Raw genomic sequence first — 19,047 nt, forward strand, 5'->3', positions numbered from 1 at the left:
AAGGAATAAACTCTTAAAAAATATTTCAAAGTTTGATGAGACAATAAATGATTTTCAAACAACCAGCTCTATTAAAATAAAATGAATCATCAACTCTGAAACTAATCATTGAAGCAATGGAAATAAAATATATAGTAAAAACAGACCAAATTTAAAAGTAATCCAACACTACCACCTATACTCTATCTATGTACATTAATGTTACAGCATTCCATAAGGTTTAAACTTTAAGTGTGACCTTTAACTGGTTCTTGCACCTGAAACATAACCTTCATGCACCAGACGCATGTGTAAATTTATTTTAAAATCTGTCTGTGCACAACTAACGAAATAACAGCCTGACACAACCAACTACACTCTACTTACATATATGAGCAGCATTCCATACTGATCAACTTGTTGGTGTGACCTTAACCTTTATGTACAAAACACATGTTCCAATTTATTTTAAAATAGTTCCTCACATGACAAAGTTGCAGCTCGGACACAAAAAAGGAAGAAAACGATGGACTCTCTGACGGTGTAATTTTAATATGCTCACCTTCAGAAGCATAAATTTGCACATTTTGTGTTAACAGCAAACTTTAAAAAACACTTAAATCAATATCTGCAGCCTATCATAATTATGTTTGATCCCTTTGTTTGACTTAGTCGACTTAAGCTCATCATCTCTGATGTTTTAATTTTTTTTAATGCTGTTGATATGTTACAGGTGTACATAATTTAACCATAGTCCAATGTTACTAGTATCTGTATCGGCCTCCACTTTCAATATAATACTCATTATAAGCTTAGGCTAGGTTTCTTTTGCTAAACATATTTTAAAATCAAATTATTGTTTACATTTATACATTGACAAATAACAGAATAATTGACAAAACAACTCAAACGGCCTCAGTTGAAAAAGAGAGTGGATGAAAAAAATGCAGCTTAACATTGATAACATCCAAGTTGTATAAAGGTCTTACTGGTGGACAATACTGCATTAGATTTGTTCTTAATTATTCAAATGATTGGGATGGAGACTCCAAACGAGGACTTTGTATACACATTAAATGATGATGGACATAGGCTGATCACAACAACAATTTACCTTGAACACTCTTGTTCTCAAGGTGAATTACAAAAATACAGTATCAATAGATTTATGGAACCTCACATTAGCACTGAATACAGAATACAAAAAATACCACTAGGAGTTGCCATACAAAATTGAACTTTCAAGCGTATAAAATATGAGATCATTCTTTGGCAAAAACGATATTAATACACACTAACATATTGAAACAAATACAATCCCCAAAAAAAATTCCCAGTAAGGCATATTGACTAGAAAAACTTCCACATTCACAGCAAACTTTTAACTTAAAAGTAACAGTATACAAGGTATTTTAATAGTAAGATTACCAAAGGCTGACCTCATAATTGTAAATATATGTACAGAGAAATAGAAAACAATAAGGTAAACATCTAGAAACAAAAGATCAAACCCTTGTTGTTAAAATTCTAATATAAATCAACATATTTTGACATACATAACAGAGTATATGACAATTATGAGGATATAACCACACTATCACATTTATATTAAATCAGAAAACCTGAATAACTTCATCCCATTCCTCTTTTGGCCACACTCCATTTTCCCTCACATTTGGCGGACTCTTGTTCCACTCCCAGTGTGTGACTGGCTCCAGCCAGTTCTGTCCATAGTTGGCCTCTATGTAGGGCTGGGGTGGACATGGCACGCGCACTTTCAAGTCCAGAAACACAGTCCAACACAAATTAAATGTTGGAAATAAGTACCTGAAATCAACAACATAATTCATTTAATATTAAAATACAGTTAACACATTTCATGTAAAGCCCAGGAAACAAGAGTCTGAGGTCGATTTCTAATAGAATATATTATAAAGTTATGTTCCCAATGCCCAAATATTGATTTCCCAAAAAATTTGAATAAAAATTGTCATATTCTGGAATAAACGGGCCAAAAGGTGAAAAGAAAGAAATGGCAGTCTTACAAAAAGATATGCTGACCAATATTTCTATGAAGTTTCATGAGTGTTGGTGCAATACTTAAGGTGCTAGATTAAAAACAATGTTAAAGACCACTTTTTTACTAATTCAAGGGCCATAACTCTTGATAGACAGAGTAAAATAAATGGTAACTGCACATCAACCCATTGTGACCAACCTTTCTATGAAGATTCATAGTTGTGGGTGCAATACCTGTCTTTTGGAGCTGCATGCTGCACACATTTTTTAAGACACTGCAGCACACAATTTTTAAGACATTTTTTCAATTATCAAGAGACCACTATTGTTACACAAAATGACAATCCACATGTCAAAAAAATCGAAGTGCAACACCTTTGCAGCTATAAAAGACAAAAGCATTTTTAGACCAATTTTAAATAATTAAAGGTTCAAAACTCAAAAAATTAATTCAACCAGACAATAAATTTATCAAGATATTTTAATATAAATGTTATTCTGCCTTTGTAGTACCATGATGTAATGTTTCTCGTTAAGACCTTGAAATTTGTGTCTCTGGACAGGGCTTTCAGTAACAGTTTTGGCTACTGAGTTTGTCTTGAGACCTTTCATTGTATTATTTCAATTTGGTTAGTGCTTTCAGGATCAAAAACATTTGCTGGCTTTGGTAAAGACAGGAATGTGTTTCTTTTTCGTTGAAATAAAAAAGTAATCAGAATCTATTATATTAATAGAAAAAAGCCCGCAAAGCCTCGCTGACTGCAAGGGCTTATAGGGTAATACTGACATATTCCTTTATTTTTATATGGATTAACAAAATTCTTTGGCTCAGAACTTAAGTCTTGTAAAATGATATGAGGGCTTGTTAATATAATGTTTTGTAATGTCAGGCTTCCAAAGATTTTCATCATCAAACAGCAAGAACAATTCAGATGTATTCTTAAATTCTCTTTTTTTGGTATTCTCTGAAAAATGCGAAGTTTACAAACTTGTATTTTTGCCCTGTCTCATGGTGTGTTCCACCGTTCCATGTAATGTTTCCCTCCTCGTAGAAGAAGAACAGATCTAGCTTGATGTCTCCTGCCTGGAACGACAGCTCGTAACTGTCGGACACCTGCAAATGTACCAAACAGTGTTACTGTACATCAGTCATCAAATTTCAGCTTTTAAATCACCAAGCCCATATTGTTCCACTAGTACTTTGATTCAGAATTATTACAAGCCCTGAAATCTGTAATAAATAACCTGAGAAAGCTTGGAAAGTATTTTATCCGTGCAGGTGTGAGCGACTTTTCAATGACTGTTTCATTAGAAAAATATTTGTTGTATGAATTAAGTTTAGCTGAGACAATTTTAGAAGAAGCCAAATAAATGTTATTGAAAATGACACAAGATGAACAGCTCTTATAATTATCAATGATTACATTCTTAGTTTTAAATAAGAAACCATCCAACATGAATTCACTCTACAGCTTTTTCTTATTCTGATTTGACTACGTTTGGCTCTATGAAATTATAGAAAATAATAACATACTAAGTCTATGAGAATGCAGTAGTTCAATTTTAAATAAATTTTTGAAAATACTTTAAAAATATGAATCATAGGTATCTTATGTACCTTCCCGAAGACATGTTTCAGGAAAAACCCTCCCCTCTCAAAAGTTGGTATGAGCTCTGGTTTGAAGTCACGTATAAATATTGCCAGGTCCACATCCTGACTGTAGGTTATAATACTGCACTGTCGGAACCAGCCTGCAATAGTTAAATATATTTTATAGGTTATTTTATATGTGATCAACAAACGGGCATACAAAGTGACCTTCTTTCGATCTGTCTTCATCAATTTACGCCAACATTTCATAATCGTAAGCTTCAAAATAATGGACATGAAATCCAAGAAATATATTTCAAAGTTCAAGTTTCAAAGCAATAACAAACACCTAACTGTGTTTCAAATCAAATGCATACCAAGACAAGTTCCACTGCTGAGCCAGAAAGGTATCCCTAGTTCATCCAAGTACAGTTTTGCTCTTGCAATGATTTGTCGAGCATTTCTCTGAAACAGTTTTGCCTGTTCTGCACTGTCTGGCGGATTTTTTCGGAAAAACTGGTCGGCTCTAGTCAGGTTACATTCCACTAAGTTACTGTCTGGTATGTCTTGTAAGAACTTCTCAGCTGGATTTGGAACATAATACTTGTCCACTTTAGAAATATGAAAGCTGAAATAGAACATACAGACAAGGTTGTGCAGTGTTTTGCGTAAATAAACTTGCCTTGTGCAAACTGTATCAAAGCTAATATTTGCATTCAGCAGCAAGAGGCAAAGTAGAGAAAATAATGGTGGGGGACTTAACATTTGGTATTTGAACATAAACTTGGCAGTACAGTCTGTCTTTATTATATGCCTATCAATTTCCTATGTTAAAATATAGCACTGTGTTGAGTGCTACCTTTAACAGACTGATTATCCCAGTTTTTTAGAATATAAACTTACTATTCAGAACATACTTTGAGCCTCTTTTAGTACCCCGGTACTATACTTCCTAAGAAAGGACTTTGAATATATTCAATTGCTGATTTGTGTTTATATACATGTATAAAAAAATGCACTAAATCAGTGATTGCTTAATAGAATAATTGATTTATCACTTCATTTCCCTCATGTATATTTCGGGAAATGGTGTTTAAGAACTTATTGCAGTATCACTGGTTTCAACTAAAAGCAGAGCCTTTAAACATGGAAATCATGAAAGGAGACATATAATAAAAGGAATTTTATGAAAGGATAATTTTCTGCCAACCATATCACCTCTTGTTTAGTGAATGAACATGCATCTGTTTTGACTGCTACACAGTCTTGACGGATACATGTACCTTTAAACTACAAACTCAACATGATACACAAAGTTGGAAAAGCATCCTAACATCCCCTTATACCGTCTGACTGGCTTATCATTGAGCACGGGTGAGATTGTGGTTTAAACTAGATTAGGTCATGCTTGGTCAAATATTATTAGCCTGGTAACTGTGTGAGTTTAGCAGAGCACTTTATACTGCAAGTTTACATTTAATGGAACATATTGGAAGAATAATGTAACAAAGATCATTTACACTGTAATAATTGCATTTGAAATTGTTGTGATTCAAAAAAAAAGGCAGCTGTGTATAATATATGTTTATTCAATTAAGTTTATTATATATTAAATGTGAATTCAGAGAAGCACACATGTAGAACAATACAGTGAACATATACTTGAAATAATATTATATTTAACATACTTGTCATAGAGTCCGGGATGCTGATAGAAATGCCTGTCATCCAGCACACATGTGTTGAGGGGAGGGGGGTGCCTCCATCTGACCTCGCTGTGCCAGACCGTGTCCTTCGTCCTGTTAAACCATTCCACAATGTGCACAGTAAGTCTCGTTCCACACAGGAAGTGGTGGGCAGGGAGGTGTGTCTTACTTCCTGGATCAAACGTACTGGTTGTGTAATACTTGAATCCAAGGGTTTCAAAGTGGGCACGGTATCTATCCTGTAATTTAAATGGTTAGAGCAATATCAGTTTTTTTCTTCTGAAGTTTAAAGAATTTAATTCTGTTACATTAAAAATGCAAAGCTTAAGCTAATAAAAATGTTCTATCAATACAACATATTGAACTTTTACTCAAACTGACAAGTCTATCATACATAATTTTTACAGATTTTTTAGTTTAAATAACATCTCTCTATCAAGAGAAAAGACAATTAACACCAAATGACCTTTTAGCATCTATATCATACAATGTCAGCACATTGTGTTGGCAATTTATAAAAAAACATACTTATTACAACATATCATACAAGACATACCAGTCTGACTGCCTCACTACTGTGTAGATGTCCCAGTGTGACAGAGCGCACAAGTCCCTCTCGCAGTCTGGCTGGCCACTTGTCACCAGCTGACAGTAGGTCTGGATCCACTACAAACAGGTTCACATGCAGGGCTGTGGTGAGCTTCATAAGCCTCTGCATCTGGGTGAAGGATACCTGCAGGTTTAAGTGACAATACTACATTTTCTATGTATTATAATTGGCTGATAAAGCTTGTTTTAATCAATTTCAAATGCAGTTATATGAGTTTACATTACTAGTAATTTACTACCAAGTGTAGACAGGGTAGAAATTATAGACTATTCTAGAAGAGCCCAAAAAACAAGAAATGTCACAAATGTGTCCCTTGGATGGCCTTGTTAGACAGATCACCAAAATATCTCAGCCATTTTCCATCAAAAACAACCTTGGATGTATAAGGACAGTTTACCAAGTCAGAAATCTTTACATTGAACTGCACTGCAAGTACATCAGAGGGTGAATTCGATGGAAAATGGCCAAAGATCCAAAGGCATTGGCAGATTCATTATCCAGTGGTGAGGAAGCAAATAAATGGTATGTGTAATCTATCCTGTGGATTTTACATACATATAACAGAAACATGTACTATTTAACTTACAAGATTACCCCTAAAAGGAAAAAAAATGTGAGTATCCCCCTCCGAATGGAACAGGCATCCATCCCTTAAGACAGTCAGGTTAAAACTTCAATCAACTTACCAATAATTCATCTTTCTTTTGCCTCTCCTGAAATTATGAGAAGTGAACAGTTTGTTAGTGAACTAATTGATATTCATTGATTGAATTATTAACATCACACACCCATCTCAAGGAATACAACAAAGATTTTTTGAGTAAAGTTCAAAATACAACATCTATTTTTTTATGAATAAATTGAAGGAATCAATTTTAACACTATTAGAAAACAAATTCAAGTTCAGCAGTTATTTCAATCAGCACAATTTTTTTATGAAATTCCTAGCAACTACTCACAATGATAACATTAAGTGATATAAAATCTAGGGATGCAAACGAATATTCCAATATTCCAATATTCGATCAAACGTTTAATATTCAAATGTCAAAATCGGTATTCGAATATTCGATGCTTTTTGTTTGGTAAATAAAATAAAATCTTTTCCCTACAACAGTGCTGTTGTATATATTGGCTTGTCTTGTTTTTAGGAGTGTCCCCTAATGCCAGAGGCGTGAACGTGATGACACTATACACGCGGCATAATTATTTTATGTTAATAAGGGACACATGGTCGGAGACTATAAACGGTACCCGTAATTTTACAAAAACTTGCTATAAGACAAGTGACATCAAACAACTTACAATTATTTTCGGTAAATTATGATGACCATTAATAGATATTATATGGAATCGGCTACCAAAGTGGTGTCATGGCTGCCAAATTTAGCTGTGCAATATTGCTCAAATCAACGTTTATGGATGACATGTGCTAGTTATATGCTGTTTTCCATGTTTTGATATAACGTTCGTGCTTTGAAATGTAACTGTACAGAATAGCTATTTAGGTCATTGTTGTACAATAGATGAGTCAATATTCAGGGTTATTTTCGTTTTATTATTTATCTAATTTCCGAGTAGGTTTGGTTTTTCCATACTTATATTTTGCAGATGTCAATCCCAGAATGAGGCCACTCATCCTACAGAACGACCTGTTGGAGCATCATGACATTCAACCAGAAATTTTCGATCTTCGCCTTTTTCAGTGAAATTGAAATTTTTGTTTTAAATGTTCAAAAGCTATTGCTTTTGTTAGATTTTTTTTGTAAATGGGGAATTTCGCTGCTAGTGTTTGGAAAAATCAGGGTCCTTGGCTATGACGAAGAAGGGTTAAAATGCACCGGCTACCAGTATTACTAAAGCAAACAATAATAGTAGTAGTTTACTACACTTCTTATACATTCATATTGGTAATCGAATATTCGATCAAAAGAATTACCTAATATTCAAATATCAATTTTGCCATTCGTTTGCATCCCTAATAAAAACTAGTTGTTTCTGGGTGCTCTCTGGTAGATTATAAATGTCCTGGTAATGTTATTTTATCTCCAATGCCTGTTCCTCTGGATAATTATGTCTGACAATTTGTTTTCATTCTGTTAAGTTTATCAACACAGAATGCGTTAAATTGAAGCTGTTTCTCACTTAAAATATTAGATTAAATGTTCAATGTACAAAGGTTTAATCATAATATAAATCCATGTAAAAGTTTCAACAGTTTGTCATTTTCACACAAAACTGATTGAAACAGAAAATATGAAAATAAAGAAACATGAATATTTACACAATAACTGCAGTAAGATAGTTCTTTCATGACTAGTACAAGTGACGAGTTATTATATTTATCATTTCATCATTAACCTGTTGCCTTTGCTGTTGCACTTCTTGGAAAGTCATTGGTTGTGATGACTTTGAACTTGGGTGATTATTTCTGGTATGTGCAATGATGTAACAGTATTTGATGGTATTTGATCTGTTATTCTTGTGAATGAATGATTTTTGATATTTGATGATATTTATGCATTTTTGCATCAATGTTGTGAGTTTTAGACTGTATGACATTGTGATGGTAATATTGACCTACATTGGCATGCCACAGGAAATTGGTGAGTTGTAGTTCTCAAATATTACTATGTATGGATCTTTCGTCTCCATTTTGGCTTTTGTGAAGATGCATTTGATAGTCTGAATGCATCACTCAGCTCAAGTATTGCCTTGCGGGTACAATGAATAGTAAAAGATGTATTTGCTCAAAATCCCACATTTTTGCAGAGCCTTCATTATCATATTTGATTTGGTAAGGGATACAATGTGTTACAAAGAATTCTTTCATCTTGTGTATAACGGTATTTGACCTGAAATTTGGTAATCGTCCACCTTCAAAGAATCTTGAATATAAGTCTACTATGACAATGCAGTCTTTGTCATTCCAGTAAAATATATCAGTGGCAAAGACTTCATATGGTTGGTCAGGAATCTTGAAAGCATAGGCTCATTTGCGTTTATATATTGGGAAAATGTGAAACTTGTCCTCAATGTCTTTTACTTTGTTTGAGCTATAATGATGTTGTTGCTTTTGAGCAGTATATCATTAAAGAAATAGCGAAATATAAAAAAAAATTGTTGAAAACTGACATAAACTTGGTATCAATGTGTACAATGCATTGAAACCTACTAATTGAAGTAACACAGTTTACAATTAATTTATTTTTCGCAGTTTTTTCGTATTTTTCCATTAAAAAAGATTACTAGGTATGTCTATCTAGTAGAATTCATTCCTTATGCGTGATTGGCTAGTCGATGTTATCACGTGATATTACAAAATTAGGTACATAGCTTAAACCTTCGTAGCACAGTGGATAGAACACTGGACTGCAATTTTGGCGACACCGGTTTGAACCTGGTCTCCAACTCTATTTTTTTTTATATTTTGGTATTTTTTTACCATTATGATATCAAAGCGTAAAACATTTTATCAAATAATTGTCCTGAGATTCGTTACAGGTGCCAATCTGGTGTCCAGTCCCTTTAGTGACTGTTATATCATCCTGGACATTCTAGTATGGAAGTTCTTTTAAATATTAAGTTGTATTTTTCAAGGTTGTTTAATCATGGCAATAATGAAAGGCTAGGACAGTGTTTCATCAAGAACAAATTTTAATTAACAAAAAAGTTAAATAACAAAAAAACATCACACTCGTAACAGAAACTATCTGTTCATTAACAGATAGTTTCTGTTATAAATGTGTGGTTTTTTTCTGTACATGTCGATTTGACAATTTGAAGGACTCTAATTATTAACACATCCAAATGCTACATGAGATTAGTCGAGCCGCCGGACTTTGGATAGCAAACGTCATAGAAATCATAGAAATAAATTTTACATGTTGCTTTTTATGTTGATCTCACGCGGAGACCTCTTAATTTTAGTTTTTTACCAATCCTACTCAAAGTTTTTTTGGAGCATCTTTCAATGAGGAATTATTGATTGGATGCAAGATTAACTATCAACCAATTGCACACTGCATAACAAAAAGTGACATGTAAAACATATTAATGTTTGTATTGAAAAAATCATACCAAAATCTGTCAATGGTAAAAAGTTTCAAAAACCAAAATGGATGGATTTCTATTGTGTGAAAAAAGTTAAAAAGAAATACCATGCATGGAGACGTTTTACCCAAAGCCATAGTTATAGAGACTACCAAGCCTATTGTAAATTACGTAACAGTGCGACAAAAGCAATTAGATTTTCTAAGAAAAAATATCAGAAAGGAGTTGCTGAATGTTCAAAAACAAATCCAAAGGCTTTTTGGAGTTACGTGAAAGGTGAAACCAAAAGTAAAACTGGTATCCGAGACCTGGTTGATAAAGATGGTAACCAAGTAACTGAGAATGAAGGAAAGGCAAATGTTTTGAATGACTTCTTCGCATCAGTCTTTACAAGAGAAGATAATTCTAACATTCCACCATTTGATGACAAAGTTGACCAACAAAACTCAATATCCGATATTGTTATACAACCAGAAGTAGTTTTAAAACATTTGAAAAGTTTAAATACTTTGAAGGTGTGTGGTCCTGATGATTGTCACCCCTTTTTCCTGAAGCAGTGCTCAGAGGAACTGTACAAACCATTGAGTGTTATATTTCAAAAATCTATAGAGAGTGGTCTTTTACCTCAAGACTGGAAATTGGCAAATGTTTCTAGTATATTCAAGAAAGGAGATCGATCAAATCCTGGGAACTATCGCCCAGTATCTTTAACTTCTGTAATTTGTAAAATGCTGGAAAGAATCATTCGACAGAATATTGTTGACCATCTCAATGAAAATGGATTATTGTCAGACTGCCAGTTTGGGTTTAGGAAAAAACAGAAATACTATTCTTCAGCTCCTGTCAGTACTTGAAGATTGGACAGAGGCAATAGATAAAGATTTGCAGGTTGACACAGTTTATTTGGATTTCAGTAAAGCGTTCGATAGTGTACCGCATCGTAGACTTCTGAAGAAGGTGGAATCATATGGAATATCAGGGAAAATACTAGTTTGGCTTCAAAGTTTCCTGAGTGATCGCTTGCAACGTGTTGTATTGAATGGCCATAAATCAAACTGGAATTCAGTTATATCCGGAATACCTCAAGGATCTGTCCTGGGACCAATTTTATTTATTATCTTTGTAAACGATCTACCTGATGTAGTAAGAAGTATATGTAAGAAATTTGCTGATGACTGCAAAGATTATACTCCTCTTTCTGCGAGAGTGGATCAACAACATCTTCAAGAAGATATAGATAACCTGTGTCAATGGAGCAAGGACTGGCTTTTAAAATTAATGTGCAGAAGTGTAAAGTAGTTTCTTTTGGTCGGAAAAGAGTTGACACTGACTACCATATGACTGACAGAGATGGAAATATAAAACAGCTTAAAAGGGAAGACTCTGAGAAAGATTTAGGAGTACTTTTTTTTTTTTTTTGAGTTTTAAAAAGTACATCAGTAATACTTTGAACAAAGTCAACATGATTATTGGATTAATAAGAAGAAAGTTTACTCATATTGACAATACTCTATTCCTGACCTTATACAAATCACTGATCAGATCGCATCTGGATTATGGAAACCTGATATATTTCCCAATAACCAAGAAGTGTAAACAGATGATTGAAAACGCTCAGAGAAGAGCAACTAGATTAATTCCGGACTTGAGGGGATTGACTTACAACGATCGCCTACGAGAATTAAACCTCCCATCTTTAGACTTTAGAAGTTAAAGATTCGACATCATTCAAGTGTTTAGAATAGTACACAATATTGATGACATTAGTATGACAACATTTTTCACCTTTGCTGACAATAGTGGTACCAGAGGACACAATCTGAAATTATTTAAACCTAAAGCAAGGAAATCGTTACGTCAAAATTCTTTCGGCAATCGTACAGTTTCAACTTGAAATAATTTGCCACATGAATTAGTGAACACCACATCTGTGAATGCCTTCAAGGCAGGTCTTGATAAACTTTGGAAAAACAAACGGTTTGATACTTCTGAAGTATATTAAGTCATACCGGAGGCGGAGAACTTACAGACGAAGCAGTTTAAAGGGATTTACTAGCCTTTTAGGGCTAAAGAAGTTCCCTAGACAACAAAAGACAAAAGACAAAATGTTAAGAATCAGGGATGGTAACACACCCAAAATCCAAATCCTGAAAATTTTGTTTTCAAATAATAGATATAGACCAAAGCATTGCAACAGGCTTTGAGACCACTGCATAAAGTGTTTAAAAAACATTTATATACATTTCAGTGTTACAATTTACTACTCCTAATGCAAATATCCAGCAAAAGAACAGCTTGACAACTATTAAGTTACGCGATATTGAATCCCGATTTCAAGACTAATCCTGAACTTTATCATCCCTGTAGAATGCAAATACAACTGGTCATTTTTTGGCATGCATGTTTTATATGCAGATGGAATAAATTTTGGGGTTTTCAGTAACGAATCAAATCAGATTAAAAACCATTTTTTGATGCATTGGAACAAATCGTTGCACCTCTAGACATCTCGGTGTAGAATTCAGTTTGTCTGGCTCATGTGACTAGGCTATGACAGTTGATGGGGTTTAGCTTCAAATCTTTAGTTGTATGTCTGGATTAGCTTCCATTCATCATTGGAGTTTGTCAGAGTAAGGGCTTAAAATATCTATCTTGTCGGTGGAAATGTATTGAGGTTGTACATTTTCTGAAACTTTATTATATATTGGGACTATTGCAAGTTATTTGAAGACAATTTTAAACCTAATAAGATAACTATGAGTTTCACAACAACCAGCATCCGTACACGGTCTTAAACAAGTCAACATTTAATAAGTAAAAATACTAAATATCGGAAAAGAAATCGTGGAACTTTTGTTTGATATTTAGATTTGTGTGATCATCTTCGAATCATTTTTAATCATGAAAATATATATCCATTGTTTTGATTTTTTGGGGGAGGGGGGCGTGGCAATACTGTGGGTCCTGTCAACCTAACTGCTTCCTGTGATCATCAAGCCATTGTGGGGAAGTATTGTACCAGTGCACTTAACGTGCACTGAACTTTGATTTCATTTATATTTTAATGAAGAATCTCTTTAAACCATCGGAACGCATATAATAAAGTCATATATACATTATAAGTTAATTTATCTTGAGACTTTTATATTAGTAGTGTGTAACCTCTTATCAAGCTGTTGACTGCCACTTTTACAATTTATATCTATTTACATGTACCTGATTATCTAAATACGCTGGGACGATGAATATTTGTACACTTATAAAACAAAAGATGAAAATAAAAAGACATTTAAAAACAACTGACTTCTTCATGACATTCAATTAAAAACAAGCATTTGCAGCAAATTAATATGTACGCGCAGACTTCACGGATGCTGCCATTTTGAATTCAGCACAAAATTCGTTTTTCAGTATAATAAAAGTAAATATTATTATATTATAATTTTTAATTAAAAATATTTCTAACAAAGTTACTTAGGTTATTTAAACATGATTATATGTATAATTATATTTTTAAACGAAATTTTTGTTATAATGACCAATCAAATGGCGAACGAATTTTCACTTCGTTCCTGTGTGGAAACGTGTACACATGTTAAATTTGACAGGTCCACAACATGGGTCCAAAATGTTTCCAGATTTGACGAGATTTTAAACGTTCTGTTGGATATGATTATAGAAAAAAAACTGCTTTTATAACAGATATTGACACGAAGCCAGAAAAATGAACAACCAGGAGTTTTTTCACGCTTTAAAATTAGTGATTGTGTGTATGATGTGGTATGCATCAAGTGCAAGTGGAAATGTAATTGGAAAACTTGTTCTGAATGAGTTTCCTTATCCAATGACCATGACCATGGTACAGTTATCATCAGCTGCACTTTACCTAGGACCAATTTTAAGCCTCCTAGGCGTACCAAAAACTGGCGAAATAAGTCGAAGATATTACTTGACCATGATTATTCCTCTGGCATTTGGAAAATTTATTTCTTCTGTTTCATCTCATATCAGTATCTGGAAAGTTTCCGTCTCATATGCTCATACAGGCAAGTTATTGTTAAATTATTTTTATTGATTTGATAGCCTGTTTAAGCCTGATCATGGCAATGATCGAATCTCCTTCACATGTATTTTGTAGCTTAATATCAGAATCTTGATTGGAGCTCTTTTTCAGTACTGTTTAGTACCTATGAATGGTAAATGATTTCACAATTTTATATAAAATCACCTTTAATGTTAATACTAACTTTTACCTTTAACTAGTAAAAGTTACATGTAACCATTCATCAGCGCCAGTTGCCTAAGTTACAGAACCTCCATAGATTGCTTAAACTTGATTTTTTACAATTTTAAAATCTTATTTTAAAGAAGGAAATTAAGATATCTATATATCTATTATAAATAATAGAAGATGTTTATCGGTATGTATGTATGTAATGCTAACGTTTCCACATGCTGATCTGAATTTTAGTCTTGCATCAGAATACTTTTATAGTTACATTCTTCATTACTTAAAATTATATAACAGCCAAATCATGAAATAACAGGTCTCCTTTAGTTCTTTGCATAATTGATTTCTTTTTCTTTTATAAAGAAATCTCATGTATTATATTAGTTAAAACATTTTTATAACACCAGTTTACTACTTAATTGTATGGACAATGAAATGAAGTGCATTTTCCTTTGGTTTTATCAAATTGATTTTCTCTTTCTTTTACAGTGAAAGCTACATTGCCACTCTTCACAGTTATTCTGATGAGACTCTGCTTCAAGGAAAAACAGACCTTACCTGTAATTATCTTGCTAAAAGCAATATAGTTGTACTCTACTGAAATTTATGATATTGCTCACAGTATGCTGTACATCAATACAATTTACATTGTGAATTGATTGCAATTAATATATTTGTACAATACATGTTATTCAAAGTTAAGAAGGGTGCTCACTCATTGATGTTTTCATAAAAACTGCATGGTACACAATTATGAGAATAATTGCTCTTTATTTACAGGTCTACTTTTCACTTTTACCAATTATCGGAGGGGTCTGCATTGCGACTGTCACAGAGATCTCATTTGACCTCATCGGTCTCCTCAGTGCATTATTTGCTACGCTCGGATTTTCCCTACAGACAATATTTTCTAAAAAGGTAGAGAATTTTTGTTGTTTTCTTATTAAAAACTGTTCATGTATTATTTCCCTTTGATGAATAGTTATTTTAACACAGAAAGTTAGACAATACACACACAACCATAGTAATTTGAGCCAATAAAGGAATTAATTTGTGGAACAAGAATTAGAATTGCAAACTTAACTACAAACATTACCATTATGGTGAAGTTCTAACTGCTATTCCAGTAAAACATATAACCCATGGGGGGAAGGCAATTATTTTTTAAAGTATAACGGTGGATGTCTTCTTTTTGCTAATTTGAACCTCAAAAGGGTAAATTTGCTTTTGTAGGGGGATGGCTTAATTTAGAAGTGCCTTCTCCCAGGGGGTTATATGTTAAATGGAATAACCCTAAACTTATTATTTGTATATTTCAGACATTGAAGGATACAGGTCTCCACCACATGAACCTATTGCTGACATTGTCAAGACTTTCTACGCTATGTTTCTTGCCATTTTGGCTATTGTTTGATGTTACCCGTATTGTTCAAGATAGAAACGTGGTATGTATTATTTCAGTTCTTATTTTAAATTGACTAGATTTTAAAACATTTTATCCCAAAGTGATTTGCTTCTATTTTGTCTCTGGTAAATTTTGTCAAAAGTTTCTGACTTTCAGCATATCATGGTTGCTCATTTTTAATAGTTGTTTTTTTACGGCATATAGTGCCAAATATGTACCCAATAAATTGTGTATCAACAAAACAGTTTTACTGCTTTGACTTTCAGATACAGCATGACAACAAGTTGATGGCAGTTCTCTTAATTATGCTTGACGGCTTGTTCAACATGTTACAAAATGTTTTTGCTTTCACTGTTCTGGCAATGGTGAACCCATTAAGTTACGCAGTTGCCAACGCCACAAAGCGTGTTGTCATTATTGGTGCTTCCCTGATGCTGCTTAGAAACCCTGTATCTACATCGAACGTGATGGGCATGCTTGTTGCAGTGTTTGGTGTTCTTTTATATAATTGGGTAACTATTTTAAGCAATTTCAATGACACTTACTGACATATATCTGTCATAATTATTTAGTTATGCTTTTAATTTGAAAAACAACATTCTCAAATTCTTACCCAGACTTGACTCAAATATACAAGTAATGTTAGAACTTAAAAAAACAACAAAAAAAACTCTTTTTTTAACACTGTTGTTTACTTAATCAATTTAACGAAAGATAATGATGATCTGTTTCAGGCCAAATATTACCAGCGCCTTCAGTCAGAGCGAGAGCGGGTGTTGCCGTATATACAAAGTGACAGCGATCTACAGTCCCTCGTCCATACGCATGAAACCTTGCCACATTCCAAAACGGAGATTAATCTCAACAAAAATGGTGTAGTTTATAACAATGTGTTCCTAGAAAACTTGCCACAGTACGAGCATGTGACTCTGATTCCAGTTCCTGCTAATCAATACGAGAGCCGACAGAACAACGAAGAATTACATTCCCGAGGGAGTCACAGTGTCTTCCATGTGTAAACTTCAACAACCTACAATAGACATATTTACAAATCATTTGAAGTCGAGATTAGATCTTATCTTCAAATTCAACAATTTTATAAACAGTTTTACAATTTGAATGCTTTTTACCTCAGTTAAATTTTAGTTATTGCTTCTAAAATAACACTAATTCAGCATTTTTTTGGTTAAAGATGAAAAAAAAATCAAAATGTTAACTGTAAGTTAAAAAACAAAAATTCCCTGGCGTAAAAATGTCACAATTGTTTGGGTCTGCTTATTTATGATGTGCTCATACTTTTGAGAATAATTTTATAATCTTATTATTATAAAATACCTTTTGTGTTCATCTGCTTGCAAAGAAAGAAAAATGCATTGTTTTGAAATAAATTGTATTCTTAAAACAAGATTTCAAATTTTGAGAAATTAAGTCTGCATGACTTATACTGAAGTTATTTATAGTAATGTTTTGCTCTGGCTAGAATCATTATGAAATCTCACTGAAAAGTTACATGTACAAATGATTATTTAGAAATAACTGGGTCTTTCAAATGAAATAAGGCATCAGTATGAAAATGAGATATATATTGGAGTTATGCTTTCACTGCTGGTTTGTTTTCTTAAAACTATTCAGAGCCGGCAAATCATGTGGCCTTTGATATTACATGTATTGTAAAACATGCATGTTTTATTGCCTTGTTTTACAACCTTCTTTTACAACCTTCTTTTACTACCTTGTTTTAATATTTGCTTGCACAAGCTGCTTTTTAATGAGATAAATCATGTGATATTTTTTTTTTATATGACCGTAATATATTAGTTAAAATGAGCTAGGAGTCTCAACTGTTCATTTGATACGGAGTCTTTACTTCCATATTGCCACAGATTATTTTTCTTAACAAAATCCATGTTGCAAATGAATAATCTTTAATATTGTTTAGTACTTTTCTTAACCCTTAACCTGATATTTTGTGAACCTGATAAAATGGCAAAATTAGGATTTATAACATTTTAATTTATTTTATAAAAAAATATTTATATATATTTAAAAGTATTTGCTATTCTGTATTTGTATTTTTCTGTTGATAATGTCCCTACAAAGCAGCATTATTGCATTCTTTTAAGACCACGCCCCATTGACCATAATCACAGAATGTTAAAAAAGTCATAGTTAAACATTATAACAATAAACAAATTATGATGGTTTTGTCTGTTATTTCAATGTTCCTTCAAAATGCTTGTATGCACATACATTGTCATTAATGTACAAATGGGAAAATCTACCTTCACTCTTACTTTTTGTTTTTGATGTTTTTAAAGATCTTTCATACTAAGTTCCATTGATTTACTTCTATTAAGTTTTTTTTCACCTAAGTACCATCATTTTGCTCAAAGAAATAGTGATCTATCAAGAAAGTATCTTTTGAAATCTCTTCCATTGTTTCTCCTTTCAAATTTTTTTTAAAATGGTTCTTTGTCAGGGAAATGTCTTCCATGTATTGGCATACTACTGCCAGAATCGTGTTCAAATATTGATATATGTTCAGTGTAAATCAAAGCCACTATTAAACAGCTCTTTGTGTCCTTTTACAATGACTTTGATCACTTGTTATGTAAGGTATTTGCAGACGTGTGTTGATATTTGTTGACATTGATATTTTCATCATCAAAATACTCATTATACTCATTGCTGTGTTTTAACATATATATCATACAACTTCAATACTCATACACTTACAAGGGAAAATTAGGATATTGTTTGTGTATAAATCATGTGATGTCTAAGACCAAGTAAAATGTTGTGGAACTGCATTTTTCTAGGCAAAATAGATTTAAAGTATGGCTTTAGATTGATTTTTGATTGCCAAAAACAGATGCCATAATACAAGCACAACATTGTAGATATAAAACATATTAATGAAACTTCATTTTTTTTGGAAAGAGTCAAAATTACTACTTTCTAAAAAAATGGTAGAAACCTTTATAAAGGATATAACTGTTCAATGATTTCTATAGCCAGTATCTATACTTACAACACTTATATGCCATAATATGGCACTTGTGCCTTTGGAATTTTCTATAAAGATTTTGGTTTCAAAATGCCGTTATCCACTACATGTATCATTGGTGCTGTTTGTTGTTGTACATTTTATATGGGTATCTATGCATCTCACATGGGGTATAATACGCTTTACAGAATCTAGTCGTTGAAAATAAACCATGATATTTTTACAGGCTTACTCTTTCTTGTGTTTGCGTTATTTGCGTTTGTTTAAGATTGAAGATTGAAATGGCCAGTGGCCAACCGTGTGCCATGAAATGGATTTACTCACGTTTGATAGAGTATTTACTAAGGATATTAGCTCTCCGTGATGTCGGACAAAAATGGAGAGACAATGGACTTCCAGGTTTTTACTGTATTGCTTATTCGTACTGTATTTTCTTACTATGCGAC

At 32.9% G+C, this 19,047-nt stretch overlaps 2 protein-coding genes across 2 annotated transcripts; one reads left to right on the top strand and one right to left on the bottom strand.

Annotated features, from left to right (window-relative positions):
* Positions 1-19: 19 nt before the first annotated feature.
* On the bottom strand, positions 20-13,344 carry LOC128213534 (ribitol-5-phosphate transferase FKTN-like). Its single transcript, XM_052919323.1, has 8 exons — positions 13,175-13,344; positions 6,592-6,618; positions 5,852-6,028; positions 5,278-5,534; positions 3,967-4,217; positions 3,617-3,750; positions 2,988-3,112; positions 20-1,806 (listed from the first exon to the last, which is right to left on the bottom strand). The coding sequence occupies exons 1-8, from the start codon at positions 13,268-13,270 to the stop codon at positions 1,593-1,595; spliced, it is 1,281 nt and encodes a 426-aa protein (XP_052775283.1). The 5' UTR covers positions 13,271-13,344; the 3' UTR covers positions 20-1,592.
* A 196-nt stretch (positions 13,345-13,540) lies between these two features.
* LOC128213013 (solute carrier family 35 member E1 homolog) lies at positions 13,541-18,824 on the top strand. The gene is made up of 6 exons (XM_052918469.1): positions 13,541-14,004; positions 14,679-14,749; positions 14,970-15,107; positions 15,509-15,634; positions 15,861-16,106; positions 16,329-18,824. The coding sequence occupies exons 1-6, from the start codon at positions 13,683-13,685 to the stop codon at positions 16,611-16,613; spliced, it is 1,188 nt and encodes a 395-aa protein (XP_052774429.1). The 5' UTR covers positions 13,541-13,682; the 3' UTR covers positions 16,614-18,824.
* The last annotated feature ends 223 nt before the right edge of the window (positions 18,825-19,047 follow it).

The sequence above is a fragment of the Mya arenaria genome, chromosome 13 (genome assembly GCF_026914265.1).
Source record: "Mya arenaria isolate MELC-2E11 chromosome 13, ASM2691426v1".
NCBI lineage: Eukaryota > Metazoa > Mollusca > Bivalvia > Myida > Myidae > Mya > Mya arenaria.

Bases quoted from the DNA above. Each gene is read 5' to 3' on its own strand.
- LOC128213534 (XM_052919323.1), bottom strand. From the start codon at position 13,270: ATGAAGAAGTCAGTTGTTTTTAAATGTCTTTTTATTTTCATCTTTTGT. The intron at 4,218-5,277 runs GTATGTTAAATA...GTTCTATTTCAG, and splicing joins CATCCCGGACTCTATGACAA to CTTTCATATTTCTAAAGTGG. The intron at 3,113-3,616 runs GTACATAAGATA...GTACATTTGCAG, and splicing joins TGAAACATGTCTTCGGGAAG to GTGTCCGACAGTTACGAGCT.
- LOC128213013 (XM_052918469.1), top strand. From the start codon at position 13,683: ATGAACAACCAGGAGTTTTTTCACGCTTTAAAATTAGTGATTGTGTGT. The intron at 15,635-15,860 runs GTATGTATTATT...TTTGACTTTCAG, and splicing joins TTGTTCAAGATAGAAACGTG to ATACAGCATGACAACAAGTT. The intron at 16,107-16,328 runs GTAACTATTTTA...GATCTGTTTCAG, and splicing joins GTGTTCTTTTATATAATTGG to GCCAAATATTACCAGCGCCT.